Genomic DNA, 21,724 nt, shown 5'->3' with positions numbered 1-21,724 from the left:
AAACTAGAAATCTTGTCATGTGATCCTTCCAGCCAGTCACTGGAAATTCAATTTTTAAAAAAAGTTATCAGTCTCTGATGATCATAACAAAAATTACTCCTGGCTCTTCAGCAGGTTCACTTCTCTCTGCCATGCCAGCTTCCAGTGTCCTTCAAAACTTGTTCCATTCAACCAAATCCTCTAGATCTAACTTTCAGCAGCAAAGCCCACCACAGCAATTCCTATTGCTGAAGTCTCCTGTTTGGTGTTTGCTGTTTGGTTGTTAACATAAAACAGACCTCTGCTCTTCACAGCAGTAAGTGCTTTGTCTCTGTGTCTGGAAAAGCAGCTGTCCTTTTTACTCTTAGTACGGTGTCAAGGTGTGAAAATGGTCACTTGATATTTCAATAGGTTTCAGTGTGAATTTCTTCCCATGACAACCAGATTAAATGGACCTGTCTCCAAGCAGAGGTGTTTAGTATGACCTCGCCATCTCCTTTCCAGAATGTTCTATTTCACCTTAAGTTGAAGGAAATGTTTTAAAACATAACTGTCTCATAAAGTCTGGTATTCATATGCTTTATGCATGTTCAACATGATCCCATCTATACTCTGCCTTTTAAAAAAAATCTAGCATCCCAATTCTGTTTTTTTTAATGCAACTTTATTGTGTTGTGTATCTGAATCCCAATTCTCTTGTTTTAATATTTTATCATTTAATATGTATTTCCTCTTTCTTTCTCCAAAGTGTATCACTTAATATTTCTTCATGTTAACTTTCATCCCACACAATCTACTTACCTCAGTTTTGGTGATGTTACATTTGCTCCTCTTCACATTCAACCATGTTCCTTATATTTGTGACATTTACAAATTTTGATGTAAGTAATTCAGACCATCCTTTCATCCATTAACCACAATTGTTTTCTAACCTTTGGTAACTTTCTTATGCACATAGCCATATATACTAAGCATCTTATTAAGAAACCCGCATACACAAATCCCATTCTGTTTGTTATCAGTAATCACATTACCTGAAGGATTTTTTTAAACATAAATTTCCAGGAGTCATTTTTTGTGAACCCAGGCTTTTCTAAACATGCAATAATTTTATCTAATAGCATGACGCCTAGAAGCTTACCACTAAGGTTGGGTTGACTAGTCTATAGTAACCCAGTATATCCCTAATCCTTTTATGCCAGAGTGTCATGAAGCTATTAATGTACATATTATTGGAAAATATTTTTCTTTTAAAATAGAGGTTTAGTCTGTGGGTGTGTCTTAATTCAATTAAAGTGTGGGTGTGTCTTAATTGGATTAAAGCCATTTAATTGGATTGAACTCCACCTCTTCTAACAATAAAACCCCTTTCATAGTACCAATTTTATTAGTAAGATAAACATATTGCTTGATCTCTGCGGGTGTGTCTTAATTTAATTAAAGTGTGGGTGTATCTTAATTGGATTAAAGCCAACTAATCTGGGTGCTTTGATGTGTATTAGTTTTGAGATGTAAGGGAGGTAGAGTGCATTTGCATTTTTTGAATAGAGCATTCAAGAAGTGGGGTAAAATCTGGCACTTAGCTAGCAGAGACCAAGCAAATGTTTATATTACTAATAAAATTGGTACTATGAAAGGGGTTTTATTGTTAGGAGAGGTGGAGTTCGAAGAGGCTAGTGATACAATGAGAATTTACATTCAATGAGATGTGCTGGATATAACTTATAGCAGTTTTCGTGTGTGCAAGATCAAAGTAGCTACCAGCCTACAACTGTCTCTACAGGAACCAAAGTGAGAGGAACCTCATTTTGAATTGGTAAGGTGAAAATGCTTTGCCTGGTATCTGGTTAAGTCTATGTGTGCTGTTGCCTTAATGGAGATTAATTTGGGAATTTGTTAAAAGTTATGATAGTAGTAATTTGTAGCCATGTGTATTAATTTACACAAGTTAAATATATAAAATGTTTCATTGAGTTTAATATAATGCCTCTCGAGAATTGGTGGTCTAATTCCTTAGAGTTGCATGTCAAACATACCACTTAAAAATAGGTCATGACAGTTGTTTAAAGTTTCCTTCTGGGATTTTTAAATAACTCAGCTTTACCAACTGTCAGGTCATAACAGAAGCAATATACTATCAACCTGCCAGGTTCCCAAAATAATTTCCATATTCAAGGAAGTTTGAATGGTGGATGTAATTGGGGCTCACTGTCTTTTCCATTTATAGTTTCACCAGTATAATTTATTATCTATTATCTCATTGTTTTACCACAGACTTTTATTCTCATTGTGTAAAAATTGAAGCAATGTATTCATTTAGCAACTCTGCCATCCCTTCATCTTTCACTTGGACTTCAGCTTCAGAAATTCATTCAATTTCCTGAGACAAATGGGGAAAAGTCAGCCTGATTTCTTGAACATAAAATTAATTCCATGCTCTATGGTTATCCCTGACTGCAGGACTTTCAAAATTTTGAATGTTATTAAATTGAGCACGAATGGTCCTGCCAAATTGAATGTAGCATTAACAAAAATGTGGAATGCGACCATGAAACAAAAGGATTGTTGTTATTCCTGTAAACTTGCAACACAAGTTATAGATGTCCTTTGAGGTAGGGTGCCCAAAATCTTTGTAGTGCTCAAATACACCATCCATGTGAATGCTATCAAGAGCAAAGAAAAGGAAGCCTCACTCCATCATACAAACTTTATTGTTCTATGTCTATCATTTGAGATATTTCAGAAATTGGATACATATTTACATGTGAGGTTCCCAGCAACATTTTTACTTCACCACCTTTTTTTCCCTGATAAATAAATAAATAGGACTTGCATTAATTAGAGTTTCAACATCCCAAGAATGACTGCCTATGCACCATCAGGCAAGGATGGCACTTACTATGAGGAAATTCTGATAGAAAAACATAAAAGGTTGAAGAGCCCTGTAATAAGTAATGGATCCTCCTGTTGCCTTGACAGATACCAGTTGTTCACCGTCTAGGTTGATGTCAGCTCATATGTTGAACCAAGTCTTGATTTGCAGATCTGATGGCAGATACTGCAAATGAAGTCACTGTTGGAAGGGTGGGTGATAGGTGAAGGCACTGGCTTTGCAGCTTGCTCACTTGTCCTACCTTTATTCTCCTCAATGTTGAGATTGCTGGATAACAAAGACTTCTCCATTTAGATTTGTCCAGAGTTGTTTTTTCTCCATGTAATGGGGTCCAATTCATAGGCTCATAGATTGGATTTCAGAATGTCTTCGTGTCTGAATTTGGGATGTCCTATGCTGGGGGTTCCCTTTGCTTAGCTGGCTATAAAATACCAACTTTGGTATGCAGGAACCCTCCATGCAAACTACTTGGCCGACCCACCAAAGTTGAGCTCTGATGAACATGCCCTCAATACCAGGTATGCAGCATCTTGCAAGAACTTCGAGGTTAGGGATTTTATCCTGCCACTTGTTGCAGATAGACCTTAAGCAACGGTGGTGGAGCGCTTCTAGTTGCTTTTTATAACACCAGTAAGTTATGTCTCATAGCCATAGAAAAGTGATGTGACAACCGCTGCCTGTTAGAATTTGATCTTTGTCTTGAGACAAACTCCATGCTCCCCTCAAAGTCTACGGGTGAGCCTGCCAAATGCTGAGCTTGCTTGTGCTGGCTGATGGGGAATTTCATCATCCGACTTGATGTTGTTGGAAAGGATACGCCTAGGGCAGCAGAACTTCTGAACTGAGTTGAGGGGTATATTGTTGATTGTGACAATGGCTGTGGAGAGAAGTGAAATACCACAATGATTGTCACAGACGGACTTGTTTCACTTCCATTTGAACAGTTGGGTTATAAAAGTATCCTTGTAATCTTGGGGCACAATGCCCTGATTGCAGACTAAACAGAAGGGGCCAGTGTGTTTCCTAACCATGTGAATTCCTCCATAGCGGAATGTTTTGGCTGGAATGCCATTGGCTCCCAGAGATTTACAGTCAGCTGGTTTATGGCCTTGGTGACTTCAGCTCAAGACAGATGGAGGGCAGATTGTCCAGAACACAATGTTGTGGAACTGATTCATTGGTATTGCATTAAAGAGTACTGGCAATTGACAAATGGCCATCACTTCCCTCACTGACCCAACTTTACCTGATTTGAAACTTGGTGTCCAAATCTTTGCATGACCTCACCCCATTCCATCTCTGATCTCTATCAGTGGTATAACCTTCAGTTGACTAGGGTGTACCTTCTCAAAAGTTATCTATTCAAATATTCTATAGTTACTTCCAAATCATCACTGTATTCAGTGCCCATTTTATTCTTCTGGAACATTTCTCTACATAAGCAATGCGATACAAATGTTACATGCAAACCACTGGTTCCGAAGAAGAGGGACACTGTCCACACATGGACTTAATTACATGCCTTAGAATTGTTGGAAACATCCAATAAAAATAATTCAAGTGGCCTGTGTACAATATAATGGTCATATAGCATTTTTGGTTCAGATCAGCTGTGCTTAGATTATTGGTCTCAAGCTTGTGGATTAGAGTTTTTCTCTCTGTATGTGCATTCCTCATCTGTATGTGCAAGACATGGGTTGCTACAATTTAAAATCTTACATCATAACCATCTATCCAAGGTGAAATTATGTAAGATTTATCCAAACTTGATCCAACCTGTGATAAATGTCATACCGCCCCAGCTTCTCTAATTCATATGTACTGGTTTGTCCAAAACAAAACCAATTTAGGACACAAGATTTTTAGATCACATATTTTCAGCAACACTGAACCTTCTCCTATTACCGCACTCTTTGGAGTGGAACCAAATGGCATCCCTCTTACAAAAATTCACTAATGCACTCGTCTTTGCAACATTATTGGCTGGATGTATTAATCTATTAAATTGGAAACAGTCTGCCCTGCCCTCTTTTAATAATTGGATACATGATCTTATGCAGAATCTTAAACTTGAGAAAATAAAGTACACTAAGAGACTCCACTGATGGATTTTATGTAGCTTGGCAACCTTTCTTAGATTACTTTGAGGAACTACAGCTACTTTCATATAACTGATCCTAATTAGGTGGTTTGTATTATATCAGGTGAAACTATATCTGACCTATGATTGTTGTGGATTTTCTTCTTCTTCCTACTTTTCTTTTCCTATCTTTCTCTTCCAAACATAAGTGCATTGAATTATTGCTGTACTGCAAGCTTTTTTTGTATGGTTACTCATCATGACAATCTTTTAACCAAATTAGGAACTAATAAAAAAGCTTGTGGATTAGTATCATTTTTTTTCAAGCAGGGAGATGAAAAAAAAATCACTTAAATTTATGCAAAATCATTGGAAGATAGTAATAAATAAGAAAAATTGGAGTCGGTGGGACTGCAACTAGTTTCTTAGCCTTTTGAATTGCTGATGCAGTAATGGAATCACACTGCAATACCAGCAAATTCTAGTGCAGTTTGCAATTGACTACAATCTGAGAGAGCTGGTGAGCGCTAACCCAGAACAGGTAGAGATCATTCAGCATAAACACTATACAAGACAGCAAATAGGGATAAAGTTCAGGATAAAAAAACAGGATATCAATGGCTAAGTGGCATTTCAGAATTTTATTTTCAATAGTTTAATAATTTCCAAGGGCAGGGAAGATAATATCCATTAAGATGTTTCCTTTGCCACTTTGTCTTTTTTTTAAAAAACAGACTATACAATATTTTGTGCAAATGCATATAAAAAATTAGCTGCATCTTCATACTTTCCACATTCCCATTTAGCATTAAATTGCTGACTCCAAATACTTAAGACACAGTGCAATGCTAAGGATTGTTCACTGTAACTTTCTAAACTGCCAGTGAATACTTTCTAATTCTAAATCAATCTAACCTAAGTACATTTTACTAAATACCAATACTGATATTCAAAACTATGTAGAGTATCTAAGTCATCGACAACCTTGCCTCTCTGGTGAGCTAGCCACTAGGATATAGTGCTAACACCACCATCACCTAAATTGTGTGTTGATGCTGTACCATTTCAAAAAAATTAGTAAATAGTGCAGCAAGTATTCAGTTTCTCCCTCAAAACAATTTTATGAGCATAAATTAACTGCTAGAATATTTCACACCAATAAGCATTTCAAATTTCAGTGAATGATTCTCGAGGACCAAATCTATCACTTGCTCTGTTGGGACTGTTTTGTGTGATTTGATGGGAAAACCCTCAGGAAGTCAGTCTTCAGCAAAAAGTGGTTAGTCAGTGGTACATGGATCCTAGACATGAAACACCTTTAACTTTATTACTAATTCACCGGGATTCATTCTTACTACAGTCACAATTTATGAACACCACAAAACATTATTGCAATTGTAGCTTCAATATTCGGTACAGTATAAGCTTTGTGAAACAACTGACACCACAGTTAGTCAGTGCCACTCTTGCACCTATATATAAAAAATACAGCAGCCATTATGGTGTTTCAGAAAATCTGTCAGCAGTAATAATGGATTAAAAGTTCAGTAAATACAAATGGAACTGAGTGTTACATGGGTGCCACACTCAGTAATGATTATATTCATTATCTAATGTTTTCCCTGTAGCTTAGGACAAGATAAGAGTGTATTAGTCACTGTCCATATAAAACATGACTTCCCAAACTATAATGAATTAAATATTTTTATATGGAAAAAGGAAGAATCAACTTCGTAGCTGGCAAATGCTGCAAAATATTGCTGGCACAATTAAAAATGTATGAACTTAAATTTAAGGCTAACAGGGAACATTTACCAATCTGACAGCACTCCAAAAATGCATCATTATGGCACTTCCACTGCTACTAAGCAGTGGCATTTTGGCAGCCACAAGTATGTTCAGCCTCTGAATTTAAAAGCTGTGGAAGAAATATTTATATGGGCTGAATCAGATTATGCAATATTTATTTATATTCTGAAATTACGAAGTATTTTAGTACCATAAACTAAATGCATTTTTACAGACCTCAAAATAGTTAATTGTTTTCTTCTCAAAAAAAATGAAGTGTGACACTAAAGCTCGAGTTAATTTTATTCCAGTTTGACATGTTACTGCTGCTAAGAGTTTATTTTTAAGAGCTACATTTATATTAATTTTGAGTAAGACCTAATTTATATTGACCAATTTCAAATGCTGCATTTGCAAAAATTCTCTCAAATTTAGTTTACAAATGTCACTTAAAATTTAATTTAGCAAACTGTAGTTTGAGGCTCAAATTTTGTGCAAATCTTTATCATCACATATCCTATCATTTGATGGTATGAGCAGTATTCACATATGTTGTGAAATGCAAATGTCTGTGCTGTTCTGATTATGCAAAAACGTAGCATCATTCAGGGATCAGTCAAACATTGAAGAAAAACCAAATGAGCCATAAGTACATTTTCCTTTCATGTTAGTTAGCACGTCAAATTGAAATCTTTATAAAACCAAACTGTTCAGTTGCAATGCACACCAAATCAGATTTGTAACTGAAAAGAAACGATGGGGAGGATAAAACTGGTGTACAACAGATTGAAAAAATCTTGAAAACATTTGGGACAAAACACATTTTCCTCATCAAGCACTTCCTTTCTTTAAAAAATCGTTTTGAATGGAGTTAGGTAAATCTTAATCAGAAATTTACCGCAGTAGATTCCCTTAAGTTCATAAAATCTGCTTGGGGAGTTAGCTCTTATTTTGAAATGGATACGTACATTACACTTTATATATACACATGTACGTCTGCACACACACACACACACACACACACACACACGAGAGAAATTCCTGAGTACAGGATTGGGTACATTAGCTATGTAAAAACTCCCTGTGAATGGCAAATGTAGCACAAAAAACCACACAAATCCTTCTTGTCTCAAGTTGTATAAAAGATTGTCACCTTTTCAAAGATTAGACAGCTACTCAAAAGATTGATTAATTGATTTCATAAGATTCACTTGATATTTTTCATGTTTGGCAGCCTGATTTGGACAAATTCAGAAGTCAGTGAATTAAAACACAATTCTTGTCACTTTCTCCGAGAAAAGTTGCTTCTACTAATCTCAATTTTCCTTTAGCTCTGGTTGAGTCCACGAGCAAACTTAATGGCTATCATATTTTATGAATTGAAACCTCTTCGCAGCTCCATTTAAAAAAAAACTAAACATTTGGCAAACAGAATTGCAATAAAACCAAGAAAGTTACAGCACCCAAAAAGGAACATAGCAATAATTCTAGTAAACAGGAGCAGTGAGCAGTAGATTATTTTTATATACAAATTTTGCTATACTAACACCAGTCAGGCACATTATTGATGAAGAAACCAAACTTTTTTTTGGATTACATACTGGCAATTTACATTTCAATTTTTAAAAGGACTGGATGGTTAAGTGTAGTGATACAGTACACCACACTACTTCAAAATGTCCAAATAAGACAGTCTTAGTCACAGATAAATCTTACAACGTGCAAGCTAAAGCAATTATATAATCAATCTTTGTCCCAATTAGGTTACGAAGAATTCAACAAGCACTAATTTGGCTCTTAGTGGGGTAAATTTTGAAGGCCGCAGACAACTTTCCCTTTTGTGAGCCTACAAAAAAGGCAAAACAAAATATAGTGCAAGAGGTACAATATTGTCAATTTAAAACAAATTCTTCATTAGGTACAGACCAGCAGCGATTGGTTTAGCCTGTGATACCACTTTAAAAAAAGAAAAAATATCTGGTGCTGCCATTGTGTGCCAATAGTTGGTATTGTGCCACTGGAAGCAATTTTTGGCTATTACACGTGAACCTTTCTAAAGAGTACAGACAAATAATCCTACATCCTGTTTATCTGAAAGCACACTTTGCACAAGGCAATAGACCATCACATGTAGGATATTTAAGCTTTCTGCACACAGCAATCTTCCACATCGATTCAATTGCTTGGCCTGGAAGCCATCTTTCCCACATCTTTCAAAATTAATGTGCATCACAAAATTAGTGCCTAAGAGTCTGTTATATTTGTGAAGTTTGAGGGCCATTTGTATCTTCATCTGGATGTGAATTCGGACACATGTCACCCAATGCAGTGTATTCACTGTCACATGTTTCTGAAGGTTCGTGTAAGCTTTCATAATTGTCCTCTTCTTTATTAACGCCATCTCCATGTGCTTTTTGTGACTGGGGACTCCCCATTCTAATTCCATAGTAGTTGGGAGCACTTGTGCTTGTTGAAGCTTTACCAGCAGAACCCACACCCTGTAACCGAGGCACATAAACACTACTTATCACCTGCAAATTGCCCCTAGCAGTAACATCAGATAGATCAGAATTAGGCAACAGAGCAATAGAGGAGTCCAAGCTTTCCTGCATATGTACTTCCATTGCTTGTCCAGGACAGAACCGCAGAATAGGCACATGTGCTGAATTTTCTTCAGCTAATCCTCTATTCAGTGCAGCTTCTTGAAGTTCTAAGTGGAAATATCAACAACAAAATTATTAAAAAGAACTGGATACATTTATCATCACTTATGCACTAAGCCAAGGAAGACAACATGCACATGCAGTTTAAATGTTGTGTTCTAGAAACCTCCACATTTTACTGCTGGGCGGTTTCTGTGGCACTACAAGAAAGATTTAGATTTAAGTAATCCCACAATATAAATGCAGCAGTTGTAGACAGCAGCATATGCTGCACAGGGAATTATCTAGAGGGGAGAATTTCTACACTACATTACACTCCTTTCAAGTGAAGCAGCATTTCACTTGCACCTCCCTCAATTTAGTCTACTGCATTCGTTGCTCCAAATGCGGTTTCCTCTACATTGGAGAGACCAAACGCAGACTGGGTGACTGCTTTGCAGAACACTTTTGGTCTGTCTGCAAGCATTACCCAGACCTCCCTGTCGCTTGCCATTTCAACACTCCACCCTGCTCTCATGCCCACATGTCCGTCCTTGGTTTGCTGCATTGTTCCAGTGAAGCTCAACGCAAACTGGAGGAACAGCACCTCATCTTCCGACTAGGTACTTTACAGCCTTCTGGACTGAATATTGAGTTCAACAATTTTATATCATGAACTCTCTCCTCCATCTCCACCCTCTTTCCGATTCCCTGTCCTTTTATTCCAATAATTTATATAGATTTTTCTTTTCCAACCTACTTCCATTATTTTTAAATGTATTTCTATCCATTGTTTTATCTCTACCTTTTAGCCTTTTTTGATTCCTTCACCCCACCTCACCCCCACTAGGGCTATCTGTACCTTGCTTGTCCTGCTTTCTACCCTTAATTAGCACATTCCTTAGATAATATCACCTCCTTCAACACCTCTTTGTCCTTTTGTTTGTGACATCTTTTGGTTATCTCCACCTATCACTGGCCCTCTATCCAGCTCTACTTGCGCCCCTCCCCCACCCACCCCACCAACCAGCTTATATTTCACCTCTCTTCTATTTTTGCTTAGTTCTGCTGAAGGGTCATTCAGACTCGAAACGTTAACTGTGCTCCTCTCCGCAGATGCTGCCAGACCTGCTGAGTTTTTCCATGTATTTTTGTTTTGGATTTCCAGAAACAGCAGTTTTTTGCTTTTATCTACATTAGACTCAGATCTCTACAGCACAGTAGGAGGCCATTTGGCCCATCATGGCTGTGCTAATTTGACTCCACTAATCCCATGTCAGAGAGCACTTTAGATGTTTACATCAGGGTTTAAAAAAATGATCTGCCTGAGCTACTGGTTCAGAGCAGCATGCATTCTAAATACTATAGTTTGTGGGAGCTGATTTCTTGCTAGTTTAGTACCTTTTAATTCTTAGGCTGCAGCTGTTTTGGGGAATTCCCAGTCTCTCTGATTTTACAAGTTACAGCTTATGCAGTGAACTATTACAATAATAAAATAAATTCAGCAGTAGCTTTATTACTGTCATATTAATCTCAAACTACTAAAACATGAACCTTCAAACTAGTTGTAAAAAGAACACTAAATTGCTTTATCTGGTCATCCATTGTCTCCTCTATTTCCTTTCTTTTGATTCTTGTTCACTTTTTTTTCTACCAACCTTCTCTTCCTAACCATAAAACCTTTATTTCCTTTCACTCCAAGTCCATTTGAGAAGCAAGAAGAAACATATTGAGCTTTCCTTGGTTTAAAAACAACCCAGAAGGACAGTTCTCAGCCAGTTGAGAAAAGGGAGCACATTCATTCCAAAATTAAAAGCAGCAACTGCTGACCAGATGAGTAACCATACCTGCGCTACTGGATCAATTGTTTTTCAATTTCTTTTTCTGTATTTGGCAATTTTGGGCACAAATGTTTGATTTTATAGGCTTAATTTTACTTTTGTGAAACTAATGTTCTAACACCCCACTGATGAATATTTTCAAACTGGTATTCATCTACAAATACTGAGTCCAACAATATAGACCAGCAGCATTTTGTTTAACTTTGCTATCCATTGCTACAATAGCCAGTGAGCACACAAGGTGTTAATAAAATATTCTGATTTCATTATGCCTTTATATGGCAAACACTTTCATCCAAGTCTCTTTCCCTGCAGTTTAAAGATGTTTTTGCTATTTCAGTTCTACTTCATTGCATTTTGCGTACTTAATCCAGGATTCTGCTAACTATGGAAGGAGAGTCAACCTTCTGCTTATATTTGCTTGTTCAAGAAAATTAAATATCAGTTCTTGGTGAAAACCACTCAACATTAACAAAAGTTATTTTTAATCCTACCAGTGGGTAATTCCATACTTCATAGTTACTTACTCTTTTCCTCCGCAATCTCCCTTTTCCTGCGCGCTATTTGTTTTTTCAGTTTATCTACTTCGAGTAGATAGCTTTCAACTGTTCGTTCACTTTTTTCCACTTCTCCACATACAGTCTGCAGAATTAAAGGAAGGTAATTGAAGTACAATAAAATATTACTTCAATTCAACAACATGCATTTAAATAGCAAGTTTAGCATAGCAAAGCATTCTAAGGTGCTTCACAGGAGCGTTCAAGGCAAAAATTATCATTGAGCCAAAGAAGACATTAGGATAGATTACAAAAGCTTGGTCAAAGAGGTAAATTCCAAGGAATGTCTTAAAATGAGAGAGGGGCTGCGATGCTTAATTAAGGGAATTCCAGATGTTAGGGCTTAGATAGTTGAAGGCATGGATGCCAATGGCAGGATGAAGAAAAACGTGAATACACAAGAGGCCAGAATTAGACATACAGTTCTTGGAAGGCTGTCGAGGTTAGAAATAGGGTGAGGCGAGGCCATGATGGGGTTTGAACACAAGTGCGAGAATTTTAAGTTTGAAGCACTTCTGGATAGGGTGTCAAGGCAGATGCTGAACAAGACTGTGCAAGTTACAATACAGGCAGCAGTTTTGGATGAACTCCAGTTTAAGAGGGTGGAAAAGGGAGGGCGGCCAGTAGAGCACTGGAGTAGTCAAATCTAGAGGTACTGAAAGCACGAATGAAGGTTTCAGCAGTAGATGAGCTGAGGCGGGGCAGAGACAGGTGCTATTATAAATGTTGTGTTCTAGAAACTTCCACATTTTACTGCTGGGTGGTTTCTGTGGCACTACAAGAAAGATTTAGAGTTATTGACTAAATTAGTCCTACAATATAAATGCAGTAGTAGAGAGCAGCATATGCTGCACAGGAAATTATCTAGAGGGGAGGGTTTCTAAACTACATTAGATTCAGACTCAGATGAGGTCTATGAGGAGGTGAACTTAGGCAGTTTTGGTGATGGAGAGGAAATGGTGTAGGAAGCTCAGGATCATATTCTTCACTGAGGTGTTACCAATCTGTTTTAGGTATTTATCAAGGGAGTTCCAAAACATAGAGCAAAGTAACTAAAAACTCTATACATTCTATGGTTGCTACCCTACCACTGGCGAAGTGGAGTCAGAGGACCAAAAGGTGTTGCAAGGGAGGTGAGGTGCTCTAAAGATGAAGATGAGGATTTTAAATTGTATGTAGTGGGGGACAGAGTAGGGACACCATGCAGGTAGCTGCGTCTGGCACTTGAACAAGTTGGAAGTTTATGAAGCAGATTATTATTTGGTTGCCTCAGAATGCAATACACAACTATAGTCCAGGTAGAGCAGAAAAAAAAATGTACAGCGCAGAGGAGTAGACACAATGAGAATAAGTTACAGTGGTGCTCCCCAGTGTTTTAAACACATGGAGAAAGGGATTTAATCATACCCAAGGCAGTCAGATCACTCTCAGATATGTAACATTATGAACAAATGGTCAAAATCTGATATCATTAGCTCCAGACTGCCATGCATCTACAACTATAATCCTCTAAAACAATTATCACGTTATGAAATCCAAAGTGCATCAAGATCACAAAAGGTGTGTTGTGCATAGATTTATTTTAAAAATAAGCACATTTACAAAATTAATAGCAAGACTAATGTTATGATCCCAGGTGATATTACCACTGGACAAGCCTGATCCCAGAATAGAACCCAGCTTGATAGATCCTAACTTTTAATTTGTTTGTTTAGATAGGTGGAGTGTAGCTACTGAATAGATGAGTCACAAAGGTCAGCTGATGAACTTCTAACAAAATAACAAAACATTTATTACATAAGAAAAGATGAACTATATTATAATACTCCTTCACCCACAACTATGCAGGTATATACAGACTTGTAAGGACAACACAAGTCACAAAAGTTATATTATACTCTAATGTCCGCAATAAGTACACTATCCATGTAAACCAATAGGCAACCTGTCGTCAGACACACCACACTCTGAAACCAAATGATAGATGCCACCCAACACAGATGCTACGGATCTCTCAACTCCTCCCAGACGCTTATCACAACGTGAGCCAATCAGTCTCACTGAACTGAGTCTTTCACATGAGGGTTTCCAATCTCTACTCTCCAAGAACTCACTTTGGAATCTTCTTCCAAACTGATGTTTTCTCGCAAACACCTTCCGCAAGGGTCCACATCCAGGGGTTTGAACGCTCCTTCTGATGTTGCTCTCCCCTGGGATACCACATCTGTTCAAGCTTTCTTCCACACTCTCATCTATTCAGTCGTCAACAGTACACCACTCCTTCACATGCCCATAGCAAAGAATTACAGGCCCTCAGACTTTTCACAAGCCTTTATCCCCAAGCTTGAAGCCTTTCTCTGCTCCTCACTCTTAACTCCACATAACAGGGCATTTTCCAGGTCCCTGTCCTTCCTTTGACTAGAAGGGCTGCTCAGGATCTTTCCTGTTCCACGCCCCTGGATTTGGGTACTTTCTTCTTTAGCTTGGGACTGGCTATCTGCCCCTTCTAGGTTGCTTCTGCTTGGCAGCTGTCTTCAAACCAGAACTCAAAACTGTTTCTTTAGATTTTTCTGTGCATGTGTATGGGTGGGGCTTGCCTCTCTGGATCCTAGTTGCTAGGCAACAGCACAGCCTTTTCTACTCGTGTTTGCTTATCTTAGCTTGAAGAGTCGTGAAACACATTCGAAATGTGGGTACCTTTTAAAGTGAAACAAACTCAACTTGACTTTTTTATTAATTCATTTCTTAACAAAGACAGAAATACACATCAAACTTAAACTTTAAAGCTAAAACTCATTCTTAGCACCCACAAATACTACTTAAAATCACTATTTCCTAACACTAAACCAGAATTAAAGTGAATCACTTAAGTGAGAACTTGCATTCAATTATTCATACTTAACTCCCAACACAACAATCTAACTTACTTGCAGTTTTTCCTGAAGCGCATTGTACACCTGATAAATGGCCCTGATATCTTTTATCACTCCATCTTTGTCAAAGAACTCAGCCCTGTGTCAGGAAAATAAAAAGCATTTATTAACTCAAGCCTGAAATTGCATTTATGCACCATGTTTAAGAGCACTATACCATTCCAAAGGACATTGTAAATCAACAGCTGTTTTCAACACTGAAGGGAAAAGTTAAAGAATTTAGCTTTAGCAACTAAATGACCTTTTAGGTAAATGACTGAATAGTGAGCAAATTACGTTTTGTAAAGGTAACTTTCAATCTGTAAATGGGAAAGGAATATTGAGCAGTAAGACTTTCTTGTTCTGTATTCATAACACATGTAGCAGTTTATTTTACGTAGCCTTCATAGCTACCAAGAAACCATTAATATGTCTAAATGCTCTGAAATAAGCTAGATTGACAAAAAAAATCTGAGATTCAAAAGAGACATACACCATCAAATGAATTCACATTCAAGCTTTTCTTTATACAATTTTTAATTCAATAGCCTTCATTTACTATAAAACAAGTCTAACATGTTTCTTAGAAGTTAAAATGAAGTTAGGTTGGGCCAAACAGTTAGAAAAGCATTTCTGCCTTCCAAATTTCTTTTTCCCTTTTATCTTTGTTGAGGCATGGTTTCAAAAGATAATATGCACACTGTCCAACTCATCATTATGATGAGCCTCAAGTGAGTGTCAACAGCCTGTTCATGATGATGCAAGGGGGTTGGGTGACAAAAGAGCAGAAAGATGTTGTTTAAGATTACAGTTGAACCATTAGGATCTTATCTGGTGTTTAGTCAGGGCAATGTGTAGCAATCACAAGAGAGAATTAAAGCCACTTTTCTCCCCCACTTTACCAGGGACATGAAATCAATTGTAGTATATCTACTACTGACCTGGTGAAGATCATCAAATTCGGGGCAGAATGGTACTTGAAACGTTCCTAGTTTGTACAGCTCAGCTGTTTACTTGATAGTGAATACCCAATAAAAGGATTCCATTGCTAATTTATGCAAAGTTTGATCCTTAAACGTGCCAACATGTTCAGGTTGCAATGTATGATGTGTGACACACCATCTCAAAATGGAATGCAACTAATCTACTCATTGCTGCAGTCATCACTGAAAATTAATTGTTATTTATCTCAACTATGTAAAAAAACATAAAATGTAATTCTGCAGGAATATACTAGATGATCCAATTATGGCTGGTAACATTACAAGTTCATGGGTCTTTCAGTTACATACCAAATTGTGCAAGGTCAATTTCAAGCTCATTTTGATAGGATCCCTGCACCTGTCAGGGTCTGTCATGGATCAGAAAGCACAACATTCTCTTGCAGTGCTGTAAACTGAAATTAGATTCATGAAGCTGCAGACAAGTTGAAAGCATTTTGCTGTTTTGTAACCTAGGCACCAGTAAAAATATCAATGAGGCTGATGTCAAATATTAGCATTCTTTTTGGAAAAAAGTTACAAGAACAGAGAATGCTAGAAACACCAAGGGTCTATATTAAAAAAAATGTCTGTTCCTCTTTCCATATATGCCAACTAACCTGCTAATGTTTCCAGTGCTTTCTGTCTTTATTTTAAATTTCAAGCACCTGCAGCATTTTGCTTTTATCTCTATACCACATCCTAATGTCTTTTAGACATCAGGCTTACTGGTTAACAGAAATTAAGAGCCTAGTAATTGGAGGGACCATCAGTTTAAGTTACCATAATCATAAAAAAGGAACTTAAAATTTCAGAATAGACGTGCTTGACCAAGCAGTGATTCTGCTGTAAGATGCACCCCTCATATTAGCGCGAATTGACATAAGAAACAGATATCCCAGAAACCATGCCATGATCAGTAGGACAGACATTTACTTCAGACTTGTGATGCCAACAACATGCACACAATTCCTGCAAGTTACTGAAGACAAGTTTAGATACATAGACAAACATCACTGCAAGATTTTCAGTGTGATTTCACTATATTTCATTTATTAAAATAATCCTTTGTTGGAATGCTTTCAAACTAATAGTTTAATACGCACCCATGTTCTGTTACCACCTTGTCATAATTCCATGATGTGTTTGGTACTGAGGAACTCTTGTACTCTTGTTGACTAGTATTTCCCAAATTTGGAATAGTGAGTGAAACTCTCTGATCATACCTTCAGAAAAAAGTAGGATATTTTAAAAACTAAAAAGGCCCATGGCAAAATAGCCTGCATAACTCTGCATATTTTCCTAACAAGATTGAGCAATATAATTCAAAAAGTAAAAGTTTCTATAAACTTGGGTACAAATACGTTAACTTTAAAAAATTAATCCGTTAGTTATGAAGTAAATGCTCAAATTTTAGAATTCATTCACATAATACATCTTAGACTTAGCAATCTATTTAGCAAGCTATTTGGCTTACCGACGATTGGACCTAAAGAGCACATATTCCAATGCATGTGTTGAGTTGTTTGCTGTGGAGATGAAGCTAAATAGAAGGAAGACTAGATCAGGTACTCCAAGGATGTTTGTTAGCTGTTTATGGATAATATGCTCTCTGTAGGACATCTGCTGCTGTGTATTTCTTCTAAATCTGTACCAGCCAATAACATTCTACAGAAGGAGGAAGCTATTAGTATTTTCAAAGGTAATATTTTACACAATTACAGTGCAACACATCTTTAAATATTTAAATCTTCAAAAGGGAAGACTGAGAGGGAAATTCTCCGAGAAATTTGATTGAGATTTCTAAAAATCCAGGTATTGTTACTCCCTTATACAAAAAGTATCAAAAAACACAAAATGATAAGTGACAAAGATTATATCATTGTAATCAACTTGGTTATTTTTAAAACAAAAACAGAATTACCTGGAAAAACTCAGCAGGTCTGGCAGCATCGGCGGAGAAGAAAAGAGTTGACGTTTCGAGTCCTCATGACCCTTCGACAGAACTGTCGAAGGGTCATGAGGACTCGAAACGTCAACTCTTTTCTTCTCCGCCGATGCTGCCAGACCTGCTGAGTTTTTCCAGGTAATTCTGTTTTTGTTCTGGATTTCCAGCATCCGCAGTTTTTTTGTTTTTAGTTATTTTTAATTTAGTTATATTTACGAACTGAATCAAGGGTCTGTAGGGACACCAACTGGATTCAGAGGGAAGGTTTCCATCTTAAGACATCATTTGGGATGTGTTAATATGGACAGCAGGTAAAGTCACATGGGTACAAAATATCACAGGTACAAACACTAATCGAAAAGTTAATCAAGAGGCTTGAATATAAAGAGAAAGAGGTTATGTTTCAGTTATACAGAGCCTTGGTAAGACCTCATCTGAAGAACTACATTCAGATTTGGGCGCCATACCTCAGGAAGGATACATTAGCCCTGATTAGAACACAGGCTTTGTGTGTTACAGCGAGAATTGATTGCGTAAACTTTGCTTGTGTTCCCTGAAGTTTAGATGAAGAGTTGATCTAATTGAGGTGTTTAAAAGGAATTGATGGTGTAGACACAAAGAAGCTATGTCCATTGGTAGAGCAATCCAAAACAAGGGGGGAGTAATCTTAAAAAGTTAGTGTTATGTCATTTTGGAATGAATCCAAGAGGCACTCCCCCCCCGCCACACACAACGAATAGTGGGGAAATTGGTCATCGCACCAAAAGACTGGAAGCTGGATCAAATTTTTCAAGACCTAGATAGGCAGGTTTTTAATTCAGTAAATAGATCGAGCAATATGGAGCCAAAGGTGCGTAAAATTGAATTGAGGTAAAGAAAGAAAGAGTTTCATTTATTTAGCACCTTGCATCACTACAGGATATCCTGAAGCACTTCACAGCCAATGAAGTAATATTGAATTGTAGTCTATTTGTAATCTAGGAAATGCGGCATCCACTTTGCACGAAGCAAATGCCCGCAAACAGCAATGTGATCATGATTAGATAATCCGTTTTTGTGATGTTGATGAGGGATAAATATTGGTCAGGACACCAGTGAGAACTTCCCTGCTCTTAACAGTGCAGCACTCCCTCAGTACTGCACTAAAGTCTCAGTTTTGATTTTTGTGCTCAAGTCCAGGCTTGAACGCAGAATCTTCCAAACTTGGAGTCCAGAGTGCTAACTGAACTATGGCTGATGCCACAGAATAACCATGATCAAACTGAAAGGTGCAACAGGCTCAGAGGGCTGAATGGCCCTCCCCATGGTCTCATGTTACAGTTTTGATTTAAAAAGGAAGAATGAGAGACATTTACTACCAAAAGTGAACACTTACTTTCCTCCTTCCTTTGAGGATTCTATCCAGATTTTCTTCATCAACTCTTCCTGCATAGTCGTAAAAACTGAAAAGGACAAATTTTACATTAAGAATGCAGTCCTTGTAATGATACAAAAAAATGCATATGAATACCTCAAGACAAACAGACATCTGAGATGATGTTAAATTGTTTAAGTAAAATAGGTTTACTAGGGAAAACATGGCTTTAGAAAAAATATATTTATAAATATTTGCTTGAGAGAACAGTGCCAGAGAGTGTATACGTAGATCATGGACGTTCTACCAGCTGGATGGGAAGTACCATTTACACCATCCAACACTTAACATGGGCAGCCATCTATGACAGACAATCAGTACTTACCATTTACCAGGCTTTTAGGAGTCAATTACAAAGGTATTGTTTAAAGTGCATTACCATACCAATTATTTTGTGCAGTTCAGTAAGATCCTTTGCACCTCAATCTACTATATTTACCGATTTACCCATTGATTTTATTTAATGCATTTGGGATTTCTGTGATAAAAATTATTCCACATTAAACTTGAATTGTATGCTCTCCGAAACAAAGATGGCAAGGATTAAAATAGTTAAAAAGGAAAATCACCAGAATCACAACACACACTGCCATTGGTCACAAACAAAGCATTTGTAATAAGTTTACATAATGAATTGCAGATTTGACCATCCAATTGCTTAGTGGCAGAAACACTAGCCACTTGTAAATGGTGAAGACTGTATTTTAGTTATTGGCATTTGAGAAAGTCACAGGGAAAATTCATTGACAAACAGCTTTATATTAAAATATTAGCTATAAGCATCATTAAGCCAGAGTTTAATGTTATAGACTTTTAAAATTCCAGTCATGGGATGTGGGCGTCACTGGCTATGCCAGCATTTATTACCCATCCCTAATTACCCTCGAGAAGGTGGTGGTGAACGGCCTTCTTGAACTGCTGCAGTCCTTGTGGTGTAGGTACACAATGCTGTTAGGAAGGGAGTTCTAGGATTTTGACCCAGCGACAGTGAAGGAATGGCAATATATTTCCAACTCAAGATGGTGTGTGGCTTGGAGGGGAACTTCCAGTTGGTTGTGTTCCCATGCATCTGCTGCCCTTGTCCTTCTACAAAGGACATGGTAGCAGGTGTGGGTTTGGAAAGTGCTGTCTAAGGTGAGTTCCTGCAGTGCATTTGTAGATGATATACATTACTGACGCTGTGATTGGTGGAGGAGGGCATGAATGTTTATGGGAAGGGTGCCAATCAAGCGGGCTGCTTTGTCCTGGATGGTGTCGAGCTTCTTGAGTGTTATTGGAGCTGCATTCATCCAGGCAAGTGGAGAATATTCCATCTCACTCCTGACTTGTGCCTTGTAGATAGTGGACAGGCTTTGGGGAGTCAGGAGGCAAGTTACTTACCACAGGATTCCTAGCTTCTGATCTGCTCTCATAGCCACATTATTTATATAGCTAGTCCAGTTCAATTTCTGGTCAATGGTAGCCCCCAGGATGTTGATAGTGGGGGATTCATCAATGGTAGTGCCATTGATTGTCAGTTGGCAATGGCTAGATCCTCTCTTGTTGGAGATGGTCAGTGCCTGGCACTTGTGCGGCACAAATGTTACTTGCCACTTGTCAGCCCAAGCCTGAATGTTGTCCAAGTCTTGTTGCATTTGGACATGGAACACTATCTGATGAGTCACAAATGGTGAACATTGTGCAATCATCAGTGAACATCCCCACTTCTGACCTTATTATGATGGAAGGAAGGTCATTGATGAAGCAGCTAACATGGTTCAGTCGAAGACACTGTCCTGAGGAATTCCTGCAGTGATGTCCTTGAACTGAGATGACTGACGTCCAACAGCCACACCCATCTTCCTTTCTACTAGATATGACTCCAGCCAGCAGAAAGTTTTCCCCCTGATTCCCAGTGACTCCAGTTTTGCTAGGATTCCTTAATGCATACTCAGCCAAATGCTGCCTTGATATCAAGGGCAGTCACTCTCACCTCACCCCTGACATCCAACTCTTTGGTCCATGTTTGAACCAAGGATGTTTTGAAGTCAGGAGTTGAGTGATCCTGATGGAACCTAAAACTGAGCATCAGCAGGCAGGTTATTGCTAAACTGCCACTTGATAGCACTGTTGATGACCCATTCCATCACTTTACTGATTATCAAGAGTAGACAGATGGGCAATATTTGGCTGGGTTGGATTTGTGCTGCCTTGTGGGTACAGGACATATGTTGGCAATTTTCCAAACTGCCAGGTAAAATGCCAGTGTCATAACTGCAACTTGGCTAGGGGCGTGGCATGTTCTGGAGCACAAGTCTTCAGTGCTATTGCCGGAATATTGTCAGGTCCCATAGCCTTTGCAGTATCCAGTGCTTTCAGCCATTTTTTCCATATGTGGACTAAATCGAATTGGCTGAAGACTGGTATCTGTGATGCTAGGGGCCTCCAGAAGAGGCCCAGATGGATCATCCGCTCAGCATTTCTGGCTGAAGATTGATGTGAGTGCTTCAGCCTTATCTTATGCACTGATGTGCTGGGCTCCTCCATCATTGAGGATGGGGGTATCTGTGGAGCTGCCTTCTCCAGTGAATTGCTTAATTGTCCACCATCATTCACAACTGGATGTGGCAGCACTGCAAAATTTACATCCAATCCGCTGGCTAGCAGGAAATCATTTAGCTCTGTCCGTCACCTGCTGCTTAAGACAACTA

The 21,724-nt window shown here is 38.1% G+C and overlaps 1 protein-coding gene across 1 annotated transcript in view; it reads right to left on the bottom strand.

Annotated features, from left to right (window-relative positions):
- Positions 1–8,244: 8,244 nt before the first annotated feature.
- Positions 8,245–21,724, bottom strand: part of abraxas2 (abraxas 2, BRISC complex subunit) — a 36,550-nt gene continuing 23,070 nt past the window's right edge. Inside the window, exons 4-9 of the mRNA XM_041209926.1 lie at positions 18,996–19,062; positions 17,150–17,340; positions 16,779–16,898; positions 14,708–14,792; positions 11,751–11,865; positions 8,245–9,450 (exon numbers count right to left, since the gene is read on the bottom strand). Of these exons, the coding sequence (XP_041065860.1) occupies positions 8,996–9,450; positions 11,751–11,865; positions 14,708–14,792; positions 16,779–16,898; positions 17,150–17,340; positions 18,996–19,062 (1,033 nt within the window). The 3' untranslated portion in view covers positions 8,245–8,995. The remainder of the gene's footprint in view (positions 9,451–11,750; positions 11,866–14,707; positions 14,793–16,778; positions 16,899–17,149; positions 17,341–18,995; positions 19,063–21,724) is intronic.

Source organism: Carcharodon carcharias, chromosome 17 (assembly GCF_017639515.1).
Source record: "Carcharodon carcharias isolate sCarCar2 chromosome 17, sCarCar2.pri, whole genome shotgun sequence".
NCBI classification, from domain to species: Eukaryota; Metazoa; Chordata; class Chondrichthyes; order Lamniformes; family Lamnidae; genus Carcharodon; species Carcharodon carcharias.
This window is presented reverse-complemented; position numbering and strand designations above follow the sequence as displayed.